A 24,619-nucleotide genomic window follows, 5' to 3' on the forward strand; every position below is an offset into this window, starting at 1 on the left:
GAACAATCATGTCTTAATTTACGATTTTTGTTGCCCAGAACACCACAAATTGCTTCTGACCATAACAAGCACCTGAAGCATCCATGCTGAGGAAGGGAGATAGACAGAATCCATGGGATTCACTGGAACAAATGCAGCCTCCTACCTCCAAGTGAGTTATTGCAGCTCTGGTGGCCATGACTACAACCAAGTGTTTCATTACCCTCTGAGATGTCTACAGGAGGTCACAGATGAACCACTCCTGAAAAGTGCCCACTTCTCTGCAACACCTACGCAAGTGGCACAAGATGGCTCACTCAGGTCTGCATTGTGAAAGGCTGAAAACAGAGGAGTTGATTGTCTCTTCCTAAGCAGATGAGATGAGCAGACACAGTGAATGTCAACGTAAGTCAAGGACAACTCATAACCCCTAGCAGCTGGATGGAAACAGGAAAGTTAATGCTTATGTCTGGTGTCTAAATACATTCCCATTATGTCAGTGGGGTTTTTTTACTGGCGTTCTGCCTGGGCACAGCTAGGGCACTCCTCAGCAGCTCACAGGGTTTTGGGGGTGATTGGTGTATAGCTGGTTGCAAAACAGCAAAACAGTATAAACAGATCGTATCAGGAAAGGAAATCTGACCTGCTTGGAGACTGAATTGTCACAGAAATTGTCTTTGTGTGTAATGTGGGCCACAGCGCAGCAGCTTTCAAATATCATGTGAACCATCTCTTTGCAACAAGCTGGAGAACCCATAGGAAAAGCAAACAACAGAAAAATCTCTGACACCTACCATTTGTCCAAAACTTTCTCCTCAGACAGATGACAGAAAGCGTTCCCTTTTCCCACTTAATTTACACTGTAAGACATAGAGAAATATGAACCCTTTCTTTCCTTTGTTATCAGCAACCCCAGTCCATTGGCTTTACAATCTCCTCTGTTATATCTATCTCAGTTGATCCAATTTTTCTTTAAATTCATATCTGTGCATCAGACATTTCCAGATGAAAGTGTGCCTGGGTAACCAAGTTTCATCTGCTGTATTTTTTCCTCTGTTGGCAACTTCCTTTTACCTACATGAGAGAAGAGCATCTGAACCACTGGTTTAAGAATCTACTCCTGTGGCAGAGCACTCCACACTGCCCTTGCTAGGAACACCCTCTGTACCTTACCAGAACTTCTTATTTATTTGAACAACATCTAGAAAAGATAAAATAGAAACTACAAAACCTAGATAAGGTGTCACTGTTTTAGTTTCCCCTGAGCCTTTTTTTTTTTTTCTTTCCCTTTGGTGTCCAGCTTGTTGTGAACTTCACTATGGGGATCTTCAGTGTTGGTGTATTTTCACAGAGACATTAACCCTAGGGTGCTCTCTGAGGAGCGTGATCCACCTCTGCTGCCTTCAGCCATCCAAAGCTCAGCTGTTTGGCTTCTTAGTGTAGGTCTGCACTCCTAAATGAAAGAGAGACAGGACTGAATTTGAGCTTCCAACCCCCTACTGCCTGCCTAACTGAAGCACTGGCTCTCATGCAGATCACTCCAGAGCTGTTTTAGTGGGGATTAGTGGATGCAACCTAGTCCATATTACATAACCTTAGCTCCAGGACTTGCTCCCAGGCATTTTTTGCCCAGTCGTACACACATAATCCTAAGCTACACCTACATAGTCAAATAATCTAGTTCCCTTATTCATACTGGGTCTTCGCTCCCTGATGTCCCCATTGCAGGTATGTTGACTCACCCCTTGGTCCTCTTCTGGAATGAATTCTCTCTGGAACAAAATGATGTTGTGTTTCTGGGATCTACTCACCTGGAGGACATTTTATATCAGACAGCATGGATGAAACTGCCCAATTTTCATATTGAACCTATAAAAGACATTCAGCCAAGGGCTAACTTTAGGGTGGGTCAGATGCTGGAGATGTAAATGAGCATTTCTCCTCTGCATGCCATAGGCTGCTGTAGAGGAGTTCTCTAACGAGTGTCATGCTTTGAACTGTTATTTTGGTGTGTGGAAGAAGAGAATTTGGACCATGTAATAAGTCTGTTGTGACCTAGCAAAGTTGGATTTACTGTTCAAGCACAGAATGTTTATGGAGATCATCTATTCTAGACATGTCAAATAACTTCATTTAGCTTTTCTGGACAACCATGTCTAGAAATACAGGAGGCCAATCTTGGGGCACGCAAAATTTAGTAATAATAAGACAGAGTCACTGGTACTTTTTCTCAAAAAGCTAACCCAGTTATGACATACGGAAAATACAGGGATGTCAGAATGTTACAGAAAAGAGAATATTGAACAACACAAGCAATCTGAAATCCTTGGATTGGTCAGGTGTTATCCAAAGAAGTAAATGTCAAATGGAGACCCAGTCGATGTGCCTGCTCCTGAACTAGATGAACAGCTCTCAGCAGCAAGAAAGCATCATGTCCCACATGTTCCTTGTTTTCTCTGCTAGCAAATGCCAGCAAAAGCAGCTTTCTTGCTCAGGATTTTTCCATTTAGAATTCATAACCTCACCTCCACTCTTCTAGGATAGCTTCATGCTTTGCTTCGATGCACTCACTGTGTGAGTGACAAATGCAGACCATGCTGATGGACTTCCATAAATATTAGAGGATCACAAAAACTTTGTGCTTGGTGCTCTTTCTTTTCTCTGTGACTTATAGCCACAGAGAAATGACACAGAGGCTGAGACAATGCAGTGACTTGTCAATACAAAAATGTCCAAAATGTACCTTAACCCTTCATGGATAAGTGTCATCAATACGAGCACCATCTCTCCAGGGAGCTCTGTCTATTGACTTAGCCACCAGGAGCTTAGGGTTGAGAGAGTATTAAATTTTAACCACTCTTTAAATAATATTTTAAAAATCAATATTGTGGGTCCTGAACCCTTGGCTTTCCAGTTGTATTTGATTTCATTGTGGATGCCATGAAAATGAAGTTTTACCTGCTCTGTTTTACCCTGTTTATCTGGATCCAAGAGAAGTATGTCTTTGCTCTCCCAAGGTAAATTCCTGATAGTGCTGCTGGGCTTTTAGTGTGTGGTGAGTAGGATAGGGAAAGTATTGAGGCAAAACAACTCCAAGTAGCTTAAGAAAACATTTGGCAAAGGCTGACATTTATTTATTGCTCTTATAATTGGATATGTGGCTCAATTTAACATATAGATGGGGGAGGAAATTAAATTATTCTAAGTCTTCTTTGCATCCATAAATCCTATGTTTTTAATCATGTTAAAACTATTCTTTTTCGTCTAAGTGCAAATCAATTCTGTTCATTCAGTGCTTTTGAATGCCAATAAAGGGCATTCTGAAACTTAATGGGAAAAAATAATTTGCTTCATTTGCCTTAAAACAAGACCTTAAACGAATTACTTCTTGAGGTAGAAAGAGAAGCCGTTTCAGAAAGTGCTAACAATCTGTTTTTGTTCTAAAGCAGCTTTTATGATTGGTTTTGCAGTCATAAATCAATTTTGAATAACCATTTGGTATTTGTACAACGTTTCAGAAACAGATTTATTGTTACCTATCGATAAACTTCAGAAATGCCCTGAAACCAAATCCTTCCGTAAAACATAAGAACGTATGTCAGAAATGAAGACAGGCATGTACAGCTGGTTTAAAAACCTGAAATGTTTTAATAGATAGAACTAAAATGACAAGTCACTCTTGGTGATATTAAGCAAGCTGAACAGTCTACAGAAATCATGATTAAACACAGCCTGCTCCCAGGTCTGAAACATCTACACAAATAGTAGTGAATTATGTCTCACAGCCCCTCTGTGACTCCCTACTACAAAGAGTCAGACCTGTGACTGGTGAACACCTCTTGAGTTCACAGCTTAAAAAGAGGATCATTCGTCTCCATTTGTGTTGCAGTTGTATTTTGTTGTGGATTGCTACAGAGATGTGAGGGTTAAAGCAAAGGGACAGGTAAACAAGTTTTTAGGTGAAGTCAGTGGAGCAATAGCTCTGTGCTACTTAAAGGCTCATTTACTTCATATTTAAATGAAACACTGAATATCTGACCCTTACAGAACAATATGACATTTCTCACTGGAAAATGTCTAACTCTCTCAGCCTCAGCTATGAAAACGGCTAAATAATGTTTTAAAGGTGGTATATTGTATCTGACTTTTTACTATTATTTGAGTATTTGGAGGATTTAACAATCATATATTAAAGCTTCCCTTTGCCAGGTTATAGATTTTCATCTGTTAAAACTCCCAAATTTAAATATAACTACAAATGAAAGGGCAGAACTTGGATCACCTTGTTCAACAAGAGGTATAGATTCACTGCTACCTATCACCTGTCCGGTACACAATACTTAGTTGAAATATTTATCAACAAAAGGTGGGATACAAGTACACGCCAACCTCCTCACTACAGCATGCTTAGGCTGAGGGTGAAACCAGAAGCAGCAGCCCTTTTCTGGTCTCTCCTGAGAAAATACAACCTGAGATATGAGAAGACAAACTCACTTTTAAAGTAGCCCCAAACAGAAGCCGTGGGGTGCACTTGTCTAAAGAAATAGGCAAACTGCCAACCTTGCCTATCCCTGACGGGTTTTTGATGCTCTGCCAAATAATGGTAGATGAAAAAATAGCCTAAAAGTAGATCTGGTTGCCAGCTGCTGCCAGGTCTCTGCTTGAAATCCATTGCTACAAGTTGCGACAATCATTACGCAGCTTGAAAACAGTAGCTTTGAGAGCCCTGTCTGTTTTCTTTTCAGGACAGTCTTTGCAGACAGGGCTGGCACGGACTTCCACAGTCCCTGGTTTATGCACTGCCACCAACTGCACATGATTAGAGGGCCAAGAACCACCTTAGCCCAGAAAATTGAAATAGGGGTCTGTCACTCCCCCGAGTCTCCTCCTTCTACACACATGAATTATTTTAATTATCTATTCAATACAATTTTGAGCTACCTGGCTTGCAGGGCACTGAAGATCAGGACTGGATTGCAATGCAAATCAGTATTTTTTTCTTTCCAGAAGGTGAATTTCATTTCTATCAGCAATAGAGGGGTCAGGCATGGAGTACCTGGGAAGCGTTGTCTCTTGTACAGCGTATCCAGATGGTGGATTTCATGTAGAAGAGGAACATAAGTTACTGGGCTAAGAGGGGGAGGGTGGTGGTATAGACCAACTGAAACCATGCCTGGCAGAGGGACAGAAATGAGAAGATCGGCAAAACTAGACTGGAGTAGGAATAATGATGGTAGCAGCCCATGAACATCTACAAAATGTCCTGTTTGGCTTTTTGCAGGAGGCTGAGGGGTTCCTGCATTTGCTGAACAGTGACTGAGAAACCCAGGTGAGAACAGGAGAGCTGTTTTCCTGGTCCAAGCTAGTTCTCCACTGGTGCTGCATGCTGGATTAGCTGGGGCTGGTAGATGTTGTGCTGGTGCCAGCTCCTAGGGGCAGCCTCAGAGTTCACCAGCACATACTGGCTACCAAAGCCCTGCTCCACCTCTTTCATGGATTTTACTGATTAGCAGAAGCAGAGGAGGGAACACAGCTCAGCATCTTTACTAATGAATATTCTTTGAGTTCATGGCAGCCAAGCCAGGGAAGATGAGAAATGGCAAGCCTGCTTCTCTACTTTTGTATGACCTAGAGTAGTTCCAAGTACCTATTCTTTACATAAATACCTTTTTTTTTTTTCAGAGATCAAGTTTTGTGGGCTCTCCCACAAACAGATGAACAGGTTGAAGCCCTTCAGGATTTACTGAACACCACTGAGGTAAACAGTTACCACTGTCTTTCTGATCTTTAGGCCAAATTCTTCCCTCAAGTGTGCTAAGAGAAAGTTTAACTCACTTTCATTCATTTGTCCTAATACAACAACTCAGCAAATGCTTGGTTTTAATTTGCTCGACTACCTTCTGATCCATGTGAGGAGACCTCTGCTTCACAATGTTATAGTAGGGAGTTGTATCAGAGCTCAGACTTTTGCAACTGATTTTGTGTACTGAGACACTGAATAACTGGCAAAGCACCAACACACAGTAAGTAGAAACACTTTTGCTAGAGAACCTCTGCACTGTAGATGAATGCAGTCTTGACTTATATGACTTGCACAGCATTGAAAATGAGGACCGGATCTTTGTGGTATGTTTAGTAAATCAGCATTTAGAAGATAAAAATCTCTTAATCAATACTGTTTTTTTTAAAACAAATTACTTTTATCTATCTTTAAAGCAGAGAGTATTTAAGTATAAAGAGGCATCTCTTCCTTTTCAAAAGCATTTTTCAAGGTGTAACCATTACCTCAACAAACATAGTTTATCAGATGATTGAGGATGCACCTCAGATGACAGTGCCTGCACCCAGTCTTCCTCTGTCTTTCTTGGCTTCTATTTGTTTTATGTCCACCCTGAAATCTTACTTGTCTTCTGCTCTCCCTTCTAGTATCTTCTAATCCCCTGATTCAGTTCACACAAACCTTGACAAGCTTCCATGCTCTCTTCTACCTTCACATGCCAACTCACATATCCATCTCCTTTGCTGTACCAAAATAAATCTTCCCTCTTCCATCACCAGTGTCATTCTTCAGGGCCCCCAAGAAGCCATGAAGAACAATTGCAACAGATTCAGTTCAGAGAGAGCATGCAGTGGTTACTACCAAGTCACTTGTATGAATATATAAACTGATCATTTTTCAAGGGTTATAAACTACCCATTTTTTCCCCCATGGCTATAAATTGTGCAAATTATAGGAAGAAAGTGGAAAGGGAATGGCAGAAGGAAAGGGGAAGGGAAAGTGAAAGGGGAAGAGGAAAAGGAAGGAGAAGGGGAAAGGAGGACTTAAACAGTACCTTAAACAAGTTTTAATAGTTCCAATTCATTAAAAAAAGAAACAATTGAAAATTAGCATCTTAGAAGAATAATCAGGCTAATTATAGGTGTTACTCCTGCAAAAGTTGGAAAGCAAAAACGTAAAAGAGAGGAAGTGTTTTGTTCTTACACCACACACATTGCATGAAGCATCCATCAGAAGACCCAGATGCAGGACCACCTATAACAGTCTTTTATAGCTGTTCCTGGGGCAATACTGACCATTGGTGGCAAAGGGTAGAGAGACCAATAATCATATGCATTATCAAAGTTTCCCATTTACTCCCATTCATTGCTCCTCTGATATCTGAGCTGTGTCAACCCAGAGTTCCTTAGCTTTCCTTGCTTCCCATTCAAAGAATGCCTACACCAAAGGATCTGAACTGGCATGCTAGCCAGGTCACCAGGGAAATTGATGCTGTGGTGCTAAGCATCCAGCTTGGTTCTTGGATGGTCTTTGCAAACAAAGCTGAGCCATGAGGTGCTGTCATTACCTTGCTAATAATGTCTGCAATGGCTACACTAAGACCAGCTCAGCCATTTGTATAGTGCATTGAAGTAACACACCCAGAAACAAAATGTTTTACCATTTACTGTTCCAAAGTCTCAATTAAAAGCACAGATGAGTTTTTTGTATAAATTTGCAGACATGTTCTCTCTGAGAAATAGTGAGGTAAACAGCTGACAGCTGATACATGCCTGGAAACATGGTGCCCTAAGCTGAATACAATATTCCTGGTGCAACTGCAGCAGAAAGAAAAACAATAATTCCTATTGTCTGTTGACTCTATCCTGTATCTCTTCAAAAATGTATCCAGGAATTATGTTGACCTGTTTCACATTGTAAATTCATGTCTAATTTTCTGTTCACTGTCAGTCCTAGATCTTTTGGTAGTATTGCTTCTGAAATTTCAGTGTTTTATTCAATATGTTGGCTTCTGATTTTATTATTGTAAAAGATCTAATTTCATCAAGAATAACCTTGTTTTCTTGTTTTTCTCCCACTTCTAATCTCTGTATTGCTACTTCAACTTGACTTATATTCAGACCCCTTCTGACATTTATTTCCTCCCTGATCAAAGTAATCAGTGAATACAATAGCTACAAAGACTGGCCTGATCTTCATTAATTCTCCAAATACCCTCAGGGAAAATAACTCTCAGCACACTTGAAAACATGTAACATAATAACCAGCTAAACATATCCATTATACTAGAAATACTATCTCAGAAAAGGTTATGTTCCTGTCTTTGTTCCTGATTTATGAATTTATGTGCAGAAGTCATTATGAACAATTCTTAAATACACGTTTCATTTCCAGCAGCAGTAGAACGCTATAACAACACAGGGAATATTAAACTGCTTGTTACAAGTAGTGACTTAAATTGAAATCATATACTTTGATCATTTTCAAATACTTACTAAATGTCAGTAAGAATATTTTTCTTTCCCCAGTAAAATCAAGAAAATCTTTTTGGAAACTTTGTAGGTCATTCTCTGGCAACCTGTTGTAGTTGAAAACATCAAGAAGGACGGAGAAGTCCACTTCTATGTCAGCGCATCCAGCATAAATAGCATAAAATCTCAGTTATGGCGACTGTCCATCCAACACAAGTATGTGGGTTTTATTTGTTTGCCCAGAATGTTTCTGCACAGTGGTTTGTCATTTATTTAACAGGAGGTTGTGCTCTTTCTTTGTTACTCAGAGTCTCAATAGGAGATGTTCAAGGACTTATTGAAAAACAGACTGTCAATGACACGGTCAATCCACGCAGCTCATCATCATATTATGAAAACTACCATTCGATGAAAGAAGTAAGAAATTTTTGTAGTAATCCTCTGTAGATTCAAGGGGTGAAATTTGTCTCATGGTTGAGAACAGAAATAGGGGAAGAAATCATCAACAGGTAAGTAATTACCACTGTACTGCTCAACCACTGAGAGTTATATTTACTGTAACGCCTTCATAGAGAAAGAAAGAAGTATCAAACAAAATCTCTCACACATGTACTGTGTCAAACTGCATTTCAAAGGCAGTCAATACAGAAGCAAAATGAGGTTGCAGAACAACATGCATGTATTTAAAACATGAAATTAATAACAATTTAACTAAATAGAACTAAGGAGGAATTTCAGGGCTATACTTGGACTGAGTAGTGACTGTATCTTACTGCTTGTTTTAAGAGAAATGACAGTCAGGGAAGGGGTAAGTGGGCTGAATTGCTAGTTTCCTTTCCCATCAGCTAAAAAGGCAGGATTTAAATCTAGATCATTTTCAAGGATGAAGGAAAACAAACAGGAGAATATCTGTTTACTAACTTCATCCTTGCAGATATATCATTGGATGGAAGAAGTAGTGAAAGCCCATTCTGATCTCCTCCAGAAAATATATATTGGATCATCATATGAAAAACGACCACTTTATGTTCTGAAGGTACAGCTATGACTTATTGCAAAAACTTTCCTAGTACTAATGTAAGCAGGTAATGGGATTTGCCTAGAACACTTTCTTACATCTATACTTCTAGACATATTTTTTGTGGCTTTTCAGAAGTTTCCTAAGCTCTTCTAGTAAGGTGCATTACCTTTGTAAAGGCATTAGACCATATTAGGCATGAAATAGTGGCATGGTGGATACCCTCCACTGCCGACTATGAAGTCAATTAAGTTTGTTGCACTGTGTAGTTGGTGATCTACTCTCTTGTAATCAGATTTTGCTGCAGTCTTGGTGTAGATGACAGGAGCTTGCTGGTGGCAGTCTGATTAGGGCTCTGACTGTACATGAATGTAACTGAGAGCAGTATCCTGACCCAGGAACAGTCTAAGTTCTCCCTGCAAGACAAATGCTGCTTCTTTCTTGGTTACCCTTAGCACTTTTGCTTTTATGTGGCACGCGTTAAAATGTGGACAATTTAATATAATTTCTCTTTTGTCAGCTTTCTAAAACCCAGGAAAAATCCAAAAGTGCCATATGGATTGATTGTGGTATCCACGCTAGAGAATGGATTTCTCCTGCTTTTTGTCTGTGGTTCATAGGCCACGTGAGTAGATCACATCTAAACAAAGCAAAACATCTTGATGCCATTTACCTTCTTTGTTCAATTGCACTCTAAGCTCCATAATGTCTTAATCCATGTACTTTCACAGCACCAATTCATGAACCTTAGGTCTAAGGTGAATACATAGTGGTGAGTGTGTGTGTCGGTGGATGGAGGTATGAGTGTGGAATAGAGAAAGTCATACGGATCAAATGCAAAAGAGCTCAGATTATTCTTGAGTAAGAAAGAAACTTTTCAAAGTATTTGCAGCAAATTCAAGAGACTTTTACAGCGATGAATGGTGAGGGATGGAGAGGGTATGCCAGAAAAAAGCAAGTGCTTGGTAATCTACTACAGCTATGTCTATACTGCCACAAGGATTCAAGGAATAATCTTGGCTCTAGGTGGTGCAGCAGATGATGGTTCATGCTCACATTATTCCAGCTGGCACCACCTGCAGCAAACCAGAGTGAGCTCAAGCTGTCCTACGATGCTTGGCTCTTCTCTGCGTGCCTACCTTGAGCAATAGGCACTCCACACCTGCCTGCTCCAGACATGGCATAGCTCCACACCAACATGTACACCATCAATCTCTACTTAGCACTTGTCGTGATGTGTCACCTGCTGCTGTGTCTACAGCTACTGCTCTTTCGCCTCCTGCTTCTGTATTTTCTGTTTGTACTCCTGCCTTCTTCTGCATTTGCCTAATTCAGAGAATAAGGCCACATAAGTCATCATCCCTACTACAGACACTCTCATTTCAGACATCCAGAACATGGACCAGCAACTACCAGCCATGTGCATAGTACCAGTTTATGGAAACTACTAAATCACTGATGAGATGGGACTGTAGTACGGGCTTGGCTCAACTAGTCTTGATGCGCAGCCTGAGACCAAAGGTCACATCTGATTTTTAATGTTTTCAGTATCTATACTGCTCTTGATAGTGAACAAAGGTACACCAAAGACAGAACATTCATGGTGTTCACCCAGATCTTAATATATGTTGCCTCGGTCTTTTGGAATTTAAGACATCTCCACTCAACTCATCATGCTGAGCTGCTGCCTCAATTCTTGGTATTGACCAAGAAAAGGCTCCTAAGGCAGATGAGGTGGCACAGCTTGCTCAGGTAATGTCCTGAGATATTATTTATTACAACTTCTTCACAAAAGCAAAGTTAACAGTAAAAACAAGCTAAATGAGGCTGGGACATCACAATCAGCAGTATTGTAGCCAGAGAAACAAGGTAGATTAGTCCTTGAATGATAAATTATGGTTTAGTTTTGATGGAATTAAATAATGATAATAATAATAAGGAATGTGTTTATTTTTGTCATCACAAACTATAAAACCTCAATGACTATAACATTGAAAAGGAGATTGCAAGAGTTAGGGACACACACAGCTGACTGTACATTGTGACCCATTGATAATCCCAACCTTCAAAGTTTCCTTGGAAAGAAACGCACTTACCCTTTTCATGCTGCTCCAAATAATTACCAGCTGTGCTATTCACTTTGCCAGTGACATGTCCCTGCAGCATTTCTCAAAAGTAACAAGCTGAACATTTAGGTTCTCCATCCCCTTGGTCTAATCTACTTGTTTTAAATTCAGTTTTCATTTCTGTATCACTTCATGAAGTAACATTTTAAAATCTGATATAAACACGTATCTGCACACACACATTAAAATTACTATCTCTAGCAAATCCACTCTTTATAATGGGTTCACTATCATCTATTTTTGCTGTTAAGATTGTAGAAAGATTGACATTTCTCATTTAGTCAGAGCAAGTCCATTGCCTGAGGGAAACTAGGAAGGATTTAAAATGAAAGAAGGTGTTTTAAGTAAAGCATAAAGAAAAAAAAAAAGATATGATTAAGGGCTTAGTCTATTCTAATAATAACAAAGCCACTTATCTAGGTTAAAATTTATCCCTGTGTCATGGATTGACAACCAGGTTAGGTATTACTAAAGCCTTCAAAACAGGCTGTGAGGCAAAATTAGCAATGTAGATCTTACTGGTTCTACGCATACAAGTGCATTGAACTCTCCACGCAACCAGAAGAAATCATGTTATGTTATCTCAGCAGCTTCATACAGAATTTCCAACTCCTTATGTGCTTTCACCAGTAGCTACAGCCATTTCAAATGATACTTGTTATTTTTGGGCTTGCTTTATTTTATGCTACTTTTTCTGGTATTTTGGATGGGAGGGAGGAGTAATTTCATTTATACAAGCAGCAAAAGCTCAAATCTTCCTATTAATAGGATTCAACTGTACTTCACGACCACTAGTTAACATTAAAGGACTGCAGTGTATCTGATTAACTTTATCATTTTGTTTCAAACCCTCTCCCTGGCACTCCTAACCAAAGAGCTACTTTGCTATTTAGCAATTCCTGTGACGTGATGCACATGTACCAGGAGGCAGACTGGTCTGATAATTGCACAATTATTTTACACATACCATCAAGTGCCTTTCTAGGAAGGTAAGAAAACCACTGCTACAAATGCTTTCAGTAAGTTTTTCCTGTGCTTTTATAGGCAATCCACGTGCGTGACAGAGATCAAACCATGACAACACTTCTGGAACACTTTGATTTCTATGTCATGCCTGTGATTAATGTGGATGGCTATGAGTACACATGGACCCACCCCTCTGTATGTATAGTTTTTTTACAGGCTGCGCAATATACTGATGTGCTATTTATGGGAACTACCAGCATAGATGCTTAGAGTGTCATTTCCATCCAACTGCATACCTCAGATTCCTGGTCTCTGCTTGGAATTTCTGTATCTCTGCCCTAGTTACACCACAGCAAATATTGCAGCTAACTGGTATTTGACCCACAGTACCTTTGTGTCTTCCAAACTGCTGGAAATGCATTTGAAAATGACAGAATCTCACACTGGGATAGTAATACTTCCAGATGTCAGGGAACACTTGTGTCAGCCTCCAGCAGCAAGGTTACAAGTCGAACACTGTGCTCCATCAGACAGAGCACAGCCAATAGTTTACTTCTTTCTCCAGCAAGGTAGCCCTGTTCTCTGCATACTTTTTGTTTTAGATAAATGAAAGTACAACAAGTATCTTCTGTCCAGGATTCTATTTATTTGTTGGAAATTCTGAGTTGTTCTATGATTTTTAGATCTTTCACTCAAGTTTTTTAAAAACGTCTTCTCTACTCCTACTCATTTGATCTTCAGCAAAGGTTGGCTCATGTTGGAACTGTTATACATATACATCTCAGCAGCTCCATACCGAATTTCCAACTTCTCACGAGCTGTTAGCAATGGCTACAGAACAGTTGGACTTAAACTCCCCAAACTCACATACCTGGCCAAATAGTTTATATTCTTCTCTCTTTCCACAATGCAAATCCATTGAAATCAAAACAGATATGACCATGTCTTATCCAACCCAACATTTCCTTTTACTATCCAGCCTCACTGGCAATTGCATAGTGGTTTTATAATCTTTCTTGGTCTTTTGCCTCTCCATTGGCACATGACCTGTAGAAGCAAAAACTGGAAGTCAAATTTAACTAATAACTGAAATACTGCTATCATTTTTCTCATCTTTTCCCCTAAACATGGCTTGTGTGTCTCTATCCATAGAATCGGCTGTGGAGAAAGAGCCGTTCATCGCATGGTAACAGCAAGTGCATCGGTACTGATATGAACAGGAATTTTGATGCACACTGGTGTGGTATGGCATCATTTCCTTCTTATTGTACTTCTGCCTCAACTGTAGCCTTTAAAATTCTTAATTTTGAAAACATTTTCTTATGCCATTTCATGAAGTGATATAAAGGCTAATGCAGCTGAATAACTTTTATGAATCAGTGAACAGTTCTCTAAACTGAGACACTTTTTGTTTGGACCCAGAATTTTTCCTCTCCAGGAAACTGGGGATACCAGGGACTAACCTCTTCCCAGCATGATGACAAGACCGATGGGGACCAGGATCCCGGATCCAGTCCCTTGCCTCACACCATGGCACACTAGGTGCAGGCTGTGGGGGAGAAGAAGGAAAGATGGAAGACGAGCCCTTGCCATGTCACCCTATGCTTGTTGCACGGCCCAGTTGAGTAGATGCTTCATTGCATTGTATGAACTGATTATCCCAGTCATCCATCAGTAATGCCCATCTGACTATGATTTCTTGGCTCTCAGTGTTTGTTGTCAAGGCTCTATCACGTTTACTTACCCACAGACACTTCAGTACCTGACAGGTTTTCAACAGCCTGCAGAAAAGCTGTCTTAAAATTTACCCTATAGATCAGATCTGGCTTCATTCAGTACTGACACAGATGTCTAGTATGGCTTTCAGTTATTTCAGTCCATTGCTAAACTGGGAATAAAGATGTTTATTTACTATCTGTGGTGATTCTATGAGGAATACATTGTTTCAGGAACAAAACTTATAAAGCTGGGGAGAAAATACACAGATTTAAAAGTAACAGTCAGTATAAATATGTCATAAAACAGAACTCGGAGAAGTCTGAAGAAAAAGCGTGATACAGATATTAGTTTCAGGGAAAGGTTATGCAATATACTCCACTTAACTTGTCACACACTTTTGGTGGTGAACAACTTCTGCAGCAGAGAACTTATTCTACTCTACATAAAGCAGGAGAATACAGGTAGATTAGACAGTGCTTCTTCTCTAAAAAAGTCTTCGGACAAAATGTACACCTTTCTAACAGGCAAAAAGCAGAACATCTTACTTCAGTAAACAGGGAAATATTCGTGCTGTTTTCAGCCATGCTATGTTCCTTTCTTGGATATGCTCGAAAACATAGAAGAGGGAAGCCTCGGCACCTTGCAGGGTCTTTAGAGAGAAAAACCATTTTGTACAGACCAATCTACGTGCCAAAGTCAGGTGCTTACAATAACTTAAGCAGATGACTGTAAGAATCTCCATACATTTCTTCTACTTTTAGTTATACAGTTAGTTAAAAGCTGAAAAACAAAATTCTGGTTTTGCTAATTAGCATAAAAATATTGCTTCTGCTGAATCAGATACATCTTTGCTTAGCAGTTGATTGCAATGGTTGAACAGATTTGATCTATTAACTGGAGAATTTCCATTATTGCTGTATTGCTGTGGCTGTCCAAAACACCAAGAGTTCAACAGGATGCTCAGAAGAACCAAGCTGGAGTTTTATCACTTTATGATAATGTTTTAATTATTATTAACTGTGTCAATTGAATACAGTAACACGATTGTGTTCATAGGAAATGACCACAATTCAACGGGAATTTAATCTCTACTTGCTTTTTAACAGAGAAGAGTTCTTGTCAGGGGTGCTAAATGCTTCCATTGGCTTCAGATTTGCTTGTGAATACACCACAGAATTCCAGGATTTATAATGATTCATTTAATCAGAGCCATAATGCTGCATTTATCTGTTCTTCCTCTTCAGCTGCTAAGATAAAAACTGTTTGAACAGGTACAAAGCCCTCATGGTTTTTCACGAAAAGCAAAACATATTAAATGTACTGATAAATTATGCTTTTTTAATACAAATACAGAGCAAAATTACTCCAGTAAAATCAATGACTCTCTGTGGAACTAATTTGACTGGAATCCACTTTTACCCATGTTTTTCATATTGTTTCCTTTGTTGATTGTTCTCAATATGACCAAGGATTTAGGAAAGCTGACACAACATTAACCCAAGGCTGCCAGCAAACAGATCCTTCACTGTCAGCTGCTCATTTCAGTGGAAAACAGGACAGCACAAAACTTAACATTCTCATTTTGCTGCTTTTGCATGATTTCTCACAGATGCCAGGAATTGTTTGTGTTTTCACATTCACGAATTTTCATGGACTGTCTGTGAAATTCCCCTTAATTCAGCAACATTAAGAATTATACATAGATCCCAGAACATAAAATGTAGCACAGCCCTCTCTGGTCCAGTACCCTTGTTTCTGACCTCCCAGCCTGCATCTCCCAAACTCAGTGTCTCTGTCAGAACTTCTGCCCCACAGCCTGCTCTCTTCCCTATATTACTTCTGCTTCTTCTGCTGTGTCATACAAGGGTGTAGGTAACCTGAGGATGTATCTCCAAGCAGTGATATTATAAAGGGGCTTGCAGCATCCATGGAACAGTTGCATGCATGAAAATACAAGTTTATTCTTAACATGGAAAGCCTGGTACCACCGTATCACGTAGTCTTTCTGTCACCACTGCCTTTCACCCAAATATGCCTGTATGGAGCCTTGTAACATTTAATTAACTAAAACATACATACATCAAAATTGTTAAGTTTTTGGGGGGTCCAGATATGCTCTCTATTACTTTTTGGTGTGCTATAGGTCTTGCCTAGATATCACTGGCACCAGAATTCATTTCCTTCTCTGGTAACCATATGATAAGAGCTTGCCTTGCTTCTACAGGGCTGCTACTCTGCAGATGTAACTGGCATTATTGATTTCTGGAAAACGGACATCTGCTGAAGTGTCTCAGTGCCCAACGATGAAGAAAGTCTTCCATGTGTTAAAGTACTCAGTCAGCTTTATTCCTGCATAAGATTTAAAGATAAAACATCCATTGAAACTACAGAGAGTAGCAAAGTGTAAAATTTACAAAATTTATTTAAACATGAAGAGCTGACAATTAACACTAAAGATCCCAGCTGCTTCCAGAAAGCTATTTGGTCTTATTCCAAAGACAGCAAAAATGGTGAAACCTGCTTGTCTTCTTGGTAACTTGTTCCAGCTCTTCTTAGTTTTCCTCATCCTTAAAAACATTTTTGATTTGTGCTTCTTCAACTTCCAGTTGGCAGTTTGCTTTCCCAATCACTTAGAATTGCCTTTTCCCTGTAGTACTTCTAGATTTTAAGAAGGGATCTCACAGTCTTGTTCTTGATCAATTAAAATGGAGCATACCCACCCTCTCCACTAAGACTTTTTAATCCAGTCTTTGAATAAATTTTTTTTCCCCAACTTTTCCAGCTTTTTTTCCAAGAGAATATTAGGTGAGAAGTTCTCGTAGGCTCATGTTGATTTCTGCAAGCACAGAAGTTCTTTCCCAGAGCATGGCAGAGTCCATGATTTCTTATCCATTAGCGTCATAGTCTGTTCTTTCAGAACAGAAACACAGAAGGGAAGAAGCTAGGGAGTAACGCTGCGTGCTCTTTATCACAGGGAAAGGAGCATCACCCTATGAGTGTCACGAGACATACTGTGGACCCTACCCAGAGTCTGAGCCTGAAGTGAAAGCAGTGGCTCGCTTTGTCAGAGATCACAAAGACATCATTAAAGCCTACATAACCATGCACTCTTACTCCCAGCTGGTATTGTTTCCATATTCTTACACTACGGACAAAAGCAAAGACCACGATGAGTTGGTAAGTCTTCCCATCTCTTCAAGCTTTACATTTATTTCAGAACTTCTTATCCTGCTTCATTAGACTTGTAGTGACAAAGTCACAGTGCTCTGCAGTTCAAGAATTAGGAAACTAGATTTGTTTTGATGTTCTTAAGAATCTAAAGACATCTGGGTTGGTCTAGCTCAGCAAACATCTTCTGAAGACTACATAAATTGAAAATAGTTATTCCAGACTGATAGCACATCATCAACTCTGATACTTCTAAGCTGTTTCTAAAATAAGAACATTATTGGTTTTTTGGACACCTTGAAAAGACGTTTGTGCAAACTCCTGATTATGCTGTATGGTTTACACAAACTCTGAAACTAATTGGGTATGTAATAAAAAAATATCCTACACATACCTAAGCAATGAGATATTCTGGTAGACACTTGCTACTTCTGTTCAAGTGTTTTCCAAGGGATATTTATTTAAAATGGTCCTAATGGTAGAACGGAAAACATATCCTGCTTATGTAGAATTTTACATGCTTGAGCCACCAGATCACACCGTAAAATCTCTCCTAGAAGATAGGCAGAGTTCAAAATAGAAAACGTAGCTGCTGCTTTTTCCCACTGACCAGAAAAGTCTGGATTTGTCTGTATCTGGAAAGGATATCTAGGCTAAAATAGGAGAGTAACTAAGCCATAAGAGTTTATGAACAGCTTAGTAATATTTTTCTTATGTAAAGACATTGCCCCTAGAGCAAAGAATTCCCTTTCCTGTTCCGACTTTTGGTGCTTTGTAGGCTCCAAGTGCTGAGGTAATGAACTTTTTTATTTGCAGCAGGGGTTCCTGCCTAGCAGTAAGGAAGGAGCAGAAACTATGTAAACAGGACCAGATAGCAGGTTTGCAGGCTGTGGGATTTGCCATATGGGAAGACAGATCATGTCTGAGGTGGGCAAGTAATTTCATGTTAAATAACATAAAGACAGGGACTAAGAGAGTTTATAAAGATGCAGGACTGAAATTCGCACACACTGCTGTCATTTTTATTGCTTTTTAACCTCATGCATCTCCCATGCCACTTAACATATTTTATTTAAAAAAAAAAATAAAAGCACCATTTTATTTTTGTCAAAAAAAGTTGTATGATAAGAGGACTGCAAAAAGTGCACAATTAATGCATTGGAAGCATCCTATTTTAGACAAAATCCCAGGCAGTTCAATACATCTCCCCGTTGGTACCCAGCGCCAGTTACCGATTACCTCAGAAGAGGAAAAGAACATCCAGTAATGTCAATAAGTAACAAACTAACCCAAAACAACATATATTCCTATGTTGTCTTGGTAACTGTTTAATGAGCTGAAACTGCATCAAAAAATATGCAGTTGTAAGTAAACAGTAATAATGCATTTTTTACTCCCTCCCTCTAAAGCAGAAAGAAATGTGCTGATTCTGGGCATTTAAGTGTTCTTCATGGCTTAAGAGCAAAATTTGCTCAATGCGAATATTTTTCTACTGTTTTTGTCAATGCCACATGAATCAAGAGTGACAAATATTGTGGCAGAAAATGAAAAATATGAAACAACCGTGAACAAATGGTTTGACGACAGTTTGGTGTCTGAAGTGGGTGGTCATGTTACATCTATATTTTTTACCTAGCAGAAATGCAACCTGTAGCATGGGCATAGAAAATTCTAACCACATTTTGTGGCTTTTCTCAAGCCTTTTAGAAGAGTATTTAACTAATGCAAGGTCCAGAGCACACTGTAAATAAATCATAACTGCATAAATATTAGCTACTATCACAAGGAAATAAAGCTAATAATGTTTTATTTACTTTCAGGAAAGTCTGGCAAAGAAAGCAGCTAAAGCTATAAAGAGGACAACAAGGAAAATCTATAGACCTGGTCCTGGTGCACAAACAATTTGTAAGTACGATTTTTACTACTACAGGCATGATAGCATGCTTTTGCTAGCATGAGAACAGAAAACTCGTGCTCTGGTTTTAGGTAACTGTTATGTGTTTTCCCTTCCTCATGCAGATTTAGCTCCTGGAGGGTCAGATGACTGGGCTTACGATCTTGGCATTAAATATTCTTTTACCATTGAGCTTCGGGACACAGGAACTTATGGATTTTTGCTTCCTCCTCAAGAAATTAAACCAACTTGTTTAGAAGCACTTTCTGCAGTCAAGGAGATAGCTCAACATGTTCTACAAAATCTGTGATGTTGAATATAATTTATCCCAGCATAACTGTATTTCCTTAGCTCAAACAATAATAAATAGCTTTATTAGAATTATTGATATATAAGCAAAAAAAAGAATAATTGCACTCCCTATACTTCATTTTAGAATACACTAAGTTTATTTAACCATACTCGTATAACTATACCTACAATAGTAGTCCAGTGCATTATGTATTTATATATATATAGTGCACACTATAAAGGGAAAATAGCATAGATAAACTTATATCCCTCTAGGTGGTGGGAACTCCAGGTGATATAGCATTGAATGGGCCTCTGATTGACATACCACATGCAGAGCAGACCCCATCCATAGAAGAGGTTTTCCCATTTCAGTTATTTGAGCTATTAAAGCATTCTCTTGTAGAAGAACCACCTTTTTCATCCTTTCCACTGTCAAAATGGAAGGATGTTCACATGAGAACTTCTTGTTGCACGTTTACAGGGCAAGGACACACGGATGACCAAATCACCAACGTCAAGTGGGAGCTGCCCACAAGGCTCCTCCGCTACAAGCTGGCGAAGTTTATTTATCCTGCAGACAAGGGTTTGTGCAGCGCAACACAGGCCCAAAGGCCAGGCTGCACAGGCAGCACAGTGTCAGACTGGTCTGGGTCTAGTCAGGTTCACCTGGATCACCACCTCCTCCATGTACAGTCATCTCCCAGTTATGACCAATAGAAGTCTAAAGACAAGCTGTCATCATGCTGGAATGTTCGTTAAATGTGAGAGTGGTGCTGAAGATGAGATCCAGACAGAGACTCTATCTGAAGAAAGGGAAACTATCCAGATGGATCTTCGCAGAAATAAAGACTGGGTCCATGTGAACCTCGTGACATTCAATAAGGCCAAGCACAAGTTCCTGCACATGGGTTGGGGAAGCACCAGATACCAATTCATGAGAAGTGCTGGTGACTGGAAGAAGGGTAACATTGTGGCCATTTTTAAAAAGGGTAGAAAAGATGTCCCTGGGAACTACCAACCTGTCAGCCTCACCTCTGTGCCTGGGAAGGTCATGGAACAGATCCTCCTAGAAGCTATGGTAAAGCACATGGAGGACGGGGAAGTGATTAATGGCAGCCAGCATGGCTTCACCAGGGGCAAGTCCTGTCTTACCAACCTAGTGGCTTTCTGTGATGGGGTAACCATAGCAGTGGACATGGGTAAACCAATGGATGTCATCTGTCCGTATTTCTGTAAAGCCTTTCACACGGTCCCTGTTCCAGTGCCTCCCCAGCCTCATGATGAAGAAGTTCTTCCTTATGTCTAGCCTAAATCTGCCCATCTCCAGTTTATGCCCATTGCCCCTCATCCTACCACTACAAGCCTTTGTAAACAGTCCTGTCAGGTACTGAAAGGTCACTTGATTTGTTGCTTGTTTCAACTAGTAAACAAGCTAAACTCCTGTTACAATCACAGTCTTCCTAACTGCAAGCTGGCCAAGATTAGTTGCTTATCTCATTCATTCCCTTAACATAATAAAATCATAGAATCACTAGATTGTAAAAGACCTCTTGGACTATCGAGTCCAAGCATTCCTATCTGCCACTAAACCACGTCCTTGAGCACCTTGTCTACCTGTCTTTTAAACACCTCCAGGGATGGTGACTCAACCACCTCCCTACGCAGCCTGTGCCACTGCCTGATGACCCTTTCTGTGAAATATTTTTTCCAGATATCCAGTCTGAACCTCCCCTGGCGCAGCTTGAGGCCATTCCCCTTGTCCTGTCCCGTCACTTGGGAGAAGAGGCCAGCTCCCTCCTCTCTACAACCTCCTTTCAAGTAGTTGTAGAGAGCAATAAGGTCTCCCCTCAGTCTCCTCAAAGCTAAACAACCCCAGTTCCCTGAGCCGCTCCTCATAAGGCTTGTTCTCCAGCCCTTTCACCAGCTTCATTGCTCTTCTTTGGACACGCTCCAGAGCGTCAACATCCTTCTTCTAACAAGGGGCAGAACACAGTATTCAAGCTGTGGTCTCACCAGTGCCAAGTCCATGGGCAGAATAACCTCCCTGGTCCTGCTGGCCACACCATTTCTAATATAAGCCAAGACATCATTGTCCTTCTTGGCCACCTGGGCACACAGTCGGCTGTCAATCTTAACAGCCCCAGGTCCTTTTCCTCCAGGCAGCTTTCTAGCCACTCTTCCCCTAGTCTGTAGCACTGTACAGGGTTGTTGTGCCCTAAAACATAATGATTTATTCCTTCCTCCCTCTAACACACCTCAGCCACACCCTTCATCATCCCCGCAATCCTGATGGGCTCAGGCGGAGACTCTGGCCTGGCAGAGCCTCGGGGAAGCCCCTGGGCCGCCCCTAAAGCCTTCGCGAAGAGGAGCAGGAGGCAACGGAACAAGGAACAGAAAGCATGAGCCGTTCTCCGCCCTTCACCAACATGGCGCCGCAAGCGCTTCCGCCCGGCCCGCCACCTCCTCCTCTGCCCTCACTTTGCCCTTCCCACTTCCGGCCGTGCCCCGCGTGGGGCGGCGCGAGGGCCGCCGGGCAGGGCGCGCGCGCGGCGACGGGGGTTACCCATCGTCCCTGGCGCGGGGGCCGGGCGGGAGCGGCGGCGCCGCGGGAGTAGGGGGGGGGCGCTCCCCCGCCTTCCTCTCCGTGTCGTTCCGCGCTCAGGCCCGGGAGGACGGACTCCTCCCTCGCCCCCTCCCACCCTCTCCGCCCCGGGAGGCGGCGGAGGAGGCGGCGGGGAGCGGCGCGGCAGCGGAAGGAGCAGGTGAGTGCGGCGGCGGCGCGGCCCGGCCCGGCCCGGCCGTGAGGGGGGAGGAGGCCGTGACGGGGGGGCGGGGCGGGCCCAGACCCCGCTCCCCTAGCCCTCATTCTCCTTGGGCCGGGGCCGTGCTGGAGCCTCTGCCTCCCGCAGCCTTGGAGTTCCCTGTTCCTTGGGGGTTTGTTTTTCCCCCCACTTCACTGGAGCTCCTCTCCCGCTTTCTGGCAGTAAATTTGTTTGATGCGCTTAAGGGAGCTGCTCGTTTCGCTCGTATAAATTCAGTCATCCTTGTTTCTTGATATAGAGGCTACAGCCAGTTCCCATCCTTTCCAGAGCTTTTAGGCTGGGCTCGTTGGGTTAATGTCAGGGCTAGTCTGCTTAGGTCCTGACCTTTGCTTTCTCTGCTGCATTCTTAACTCCACTTTTGATTTCTTGTTGACCTTCTGCAAGGCCCTTTGAAGAACAGATTGTGGCGGTGGGGTAGCAACCAGGACATTAAGGGACCTTGCGCTGGTGGTGAAACACACTGTGTCTGTGCAGACGGGAGTGGACAGACTCGGCCCGTGAACTAAGTGTACCTGAAAACTGCAGAAGTGTGACTCTATGTGGCTGTGGCTGAGATAACGTGCCCTGCTTCTTAGCATGTTTGCTTGAGTGTGACAGCATGCTAACGTGGTGATCCACTTTACAGATTGGAGAAAATATGTATCCAACAAACTGGATAGGAAGGCTAAGTGAGCTTGAATTTGTCCGAACAGAGCTTAGACTGTCCCTTAGTCTGGTAATACATCTCCGAATATAAGGACTTTGTTAGACAAGTTATGGCATACTGTATACTTGCTTTTGTGATACTAAGGCTTGACTTTTTCAATTTTTTTACATGTAGACCGCCAGCCATGATTTTATACTTGTGAAAATGTAATTAGCAGTTGCTTATCACTGCAAATGGAAAAGTAGGGTATGTTAAATTAGAGGGGGGAGAGGTTCAGGTTAATATGGTGATGGGTCAGCAGCATGAGGGTGTTAAAGTAAACTTGTAATAATTTCTAGCAGCCTGTCAAACAGGCTTCTTTGTGTGAGTTGAGGAGTGCTAGACTAACAGCACATAAATGTGCCACCAGTATTAGAGTGGGCTTCGGGTTTTTTTTGGAAGTTGGTTAACAACATGTTTTAGTATTGTTTTTAGGTAGTAATCCTGTAGAGCTCCTTCAAATATAACTATTTTATTAGTATTGTGACATGGAAATGTTAATTTTGTAGTCAGAAACAAAACCTTTTCAGGTAAAAGCCCTTCATTTGGAAAAATGGAGGGAAGCTCTGACATTTTCCTTATTCTAAGCTGTTATTTAGTTGCCAAGAGGTATATAATTTATCCTAGTGTGTTATCATCAGTTTCTATATGGACTTTCTGTAGGATTTGGAAGTTTTGCCTGGTATTTTAAATAAAATCTATTTATTTATTGCTTCGCAGGTAGGATTTTCATAAGAGGTGTAATGTTTTAGCCTGTGTGTTGTGTGCATATATGCATGCACAGACATTGACATGCTTACTAGTGATGTCTTAGACTTCCTAAAGAGATTTCATGTCCTTACAGGTCTTTTGTGAACTTTGCTTTTGTTCTGTTAGATCTCAGTTTCTAGTTTTCTTGTTGAAGTAGGATTGATTTTTGTAGAGGACTGGATTAGGTTTCTCTAAAAGGAAAACAGGTGTTTATGTGTGTTTCTCTTGATTGTGGCTTAATTAATATCATACTTGCATTGAAAAATATTAAGGATGCTTGACACCAAAATGTAGGACTATTGATAATAAAAATACAGAATTTTGCTGTCAGTCATATCATGCTTAATTGATTTTAGTTGATTGGATAGTGTCCACTGGCTCTGTCTATACTTTAGATTTATTTATGAAGTAACACTTTGAGATATATTTGACTTCAGATAGTAGTATAGTTAGGGTAATTAACAGGTTTTCTCTCATCCTGGAAAAGTCACTCTCTTCAAAGAAAAACATAAATCTATCTGTCAGTAAGTTATGATAGTGTTAAAGTATTTCTAATTTATTATTAAAGATTCCTGTGGATTTATTTATGTATGGAAAAGTGATACAGGTAATACCTTAGTCATAGAAATTATTTTAGGAGGATAGCATTAATTTCACTTAGTTGTAGTAAGGCATTTCAGAAGTTGCAGACCTTTCAATGCCCCTAGCAAGGTTTAGCAATGCAGTGTCCTTTACCTGAAAGTATGTAATTTTCTACTTAGAAACTTTTTCAAAAAGTCGTGGTAGTAATTATTTGAAATGTTGAAATATGAATACTTAAATCTCTGTCCCCACTGATAGTGCTGTCTAACATGAGTGTTTGGTAAGGATATGGTAGTTCAGAGACACAGAAGTTCGATAGATAGAAAAGTCATTGAGCTTGCCATCAGTGTGGGCTTGATAGGAGGA

The 24,619-nt window shown here is 40.8% G+C and overlaps 2 protein-coding genes across 5 annotated transcripts in view; both read left to right on the forward strand.

Annotated features, from left to right (window-relative positions):
* The first annotated feature begins 2,859 nt into the window (after positions 1-2,859).
* Positions 2,860-19,487, forward strand: CPB2 (carboxypeptidase B2). Its single transcript, XM_009557787.2, has 11 exons — positions 2,860-2,996; positions 5,662-5,737; positions 8,321-8,445; positions 8,538-8,646; positions 9,164-9,265; positions 9,768-9,872; positions 12,418-12,534; positions 13,492-13,582; positions 17,033-17,235; positions 19,047-19,131; positions 19,246-19,487. Exons 1-11 carry the CDS (start codon positions 2,920-2,922, stop codon positions 19,428-19,430), a joined length of 1,275 nt encoding a protein of 424 aa, XP_009556082.1. The 5' UTR covers positions 2,860-2,919; the 3' UTR covers positions 19,431-19,487.
* Positions 19,488-21,971: 2,484 nt separating this feature from the next.
* Positions 21,972-24,619, forward strand: part of ZC3H13 (zinc finger CCCH-type containing 13) — a 51,830-nt gene continuing 49,182 nt past the window's right edge. For 3 of the 4 annotated variants that reach the window (XM_054061855.1, XM_054061871.1, XM_054061865.1), the window contains exon 1: positions 21,972-22,176. The gene's annotated coding sequence lies outside the window, so the exon portion shown is untranslated. The remainder of the gene's footprint in view (positions 22,177-24,619) is intronic. The other variant, XM_054061879.1, reaches the window with a different exon arrangement.

The sequence above is a fragment of the Cuculus canorus genome, chromosome 1 (genome assembly GCF_017976375.1).
Source record: "Cuculus canorus isolate bCucCan1 chromosome 1, bCucCan1.pri, whole genome shotgun sequence".
NCBI classification, from domain to species: Eukaryota; Metazoa; Chordata; class Aves; order Cuculiformes; family Cuculidae; genus Cuculus; species Cuculus canorus.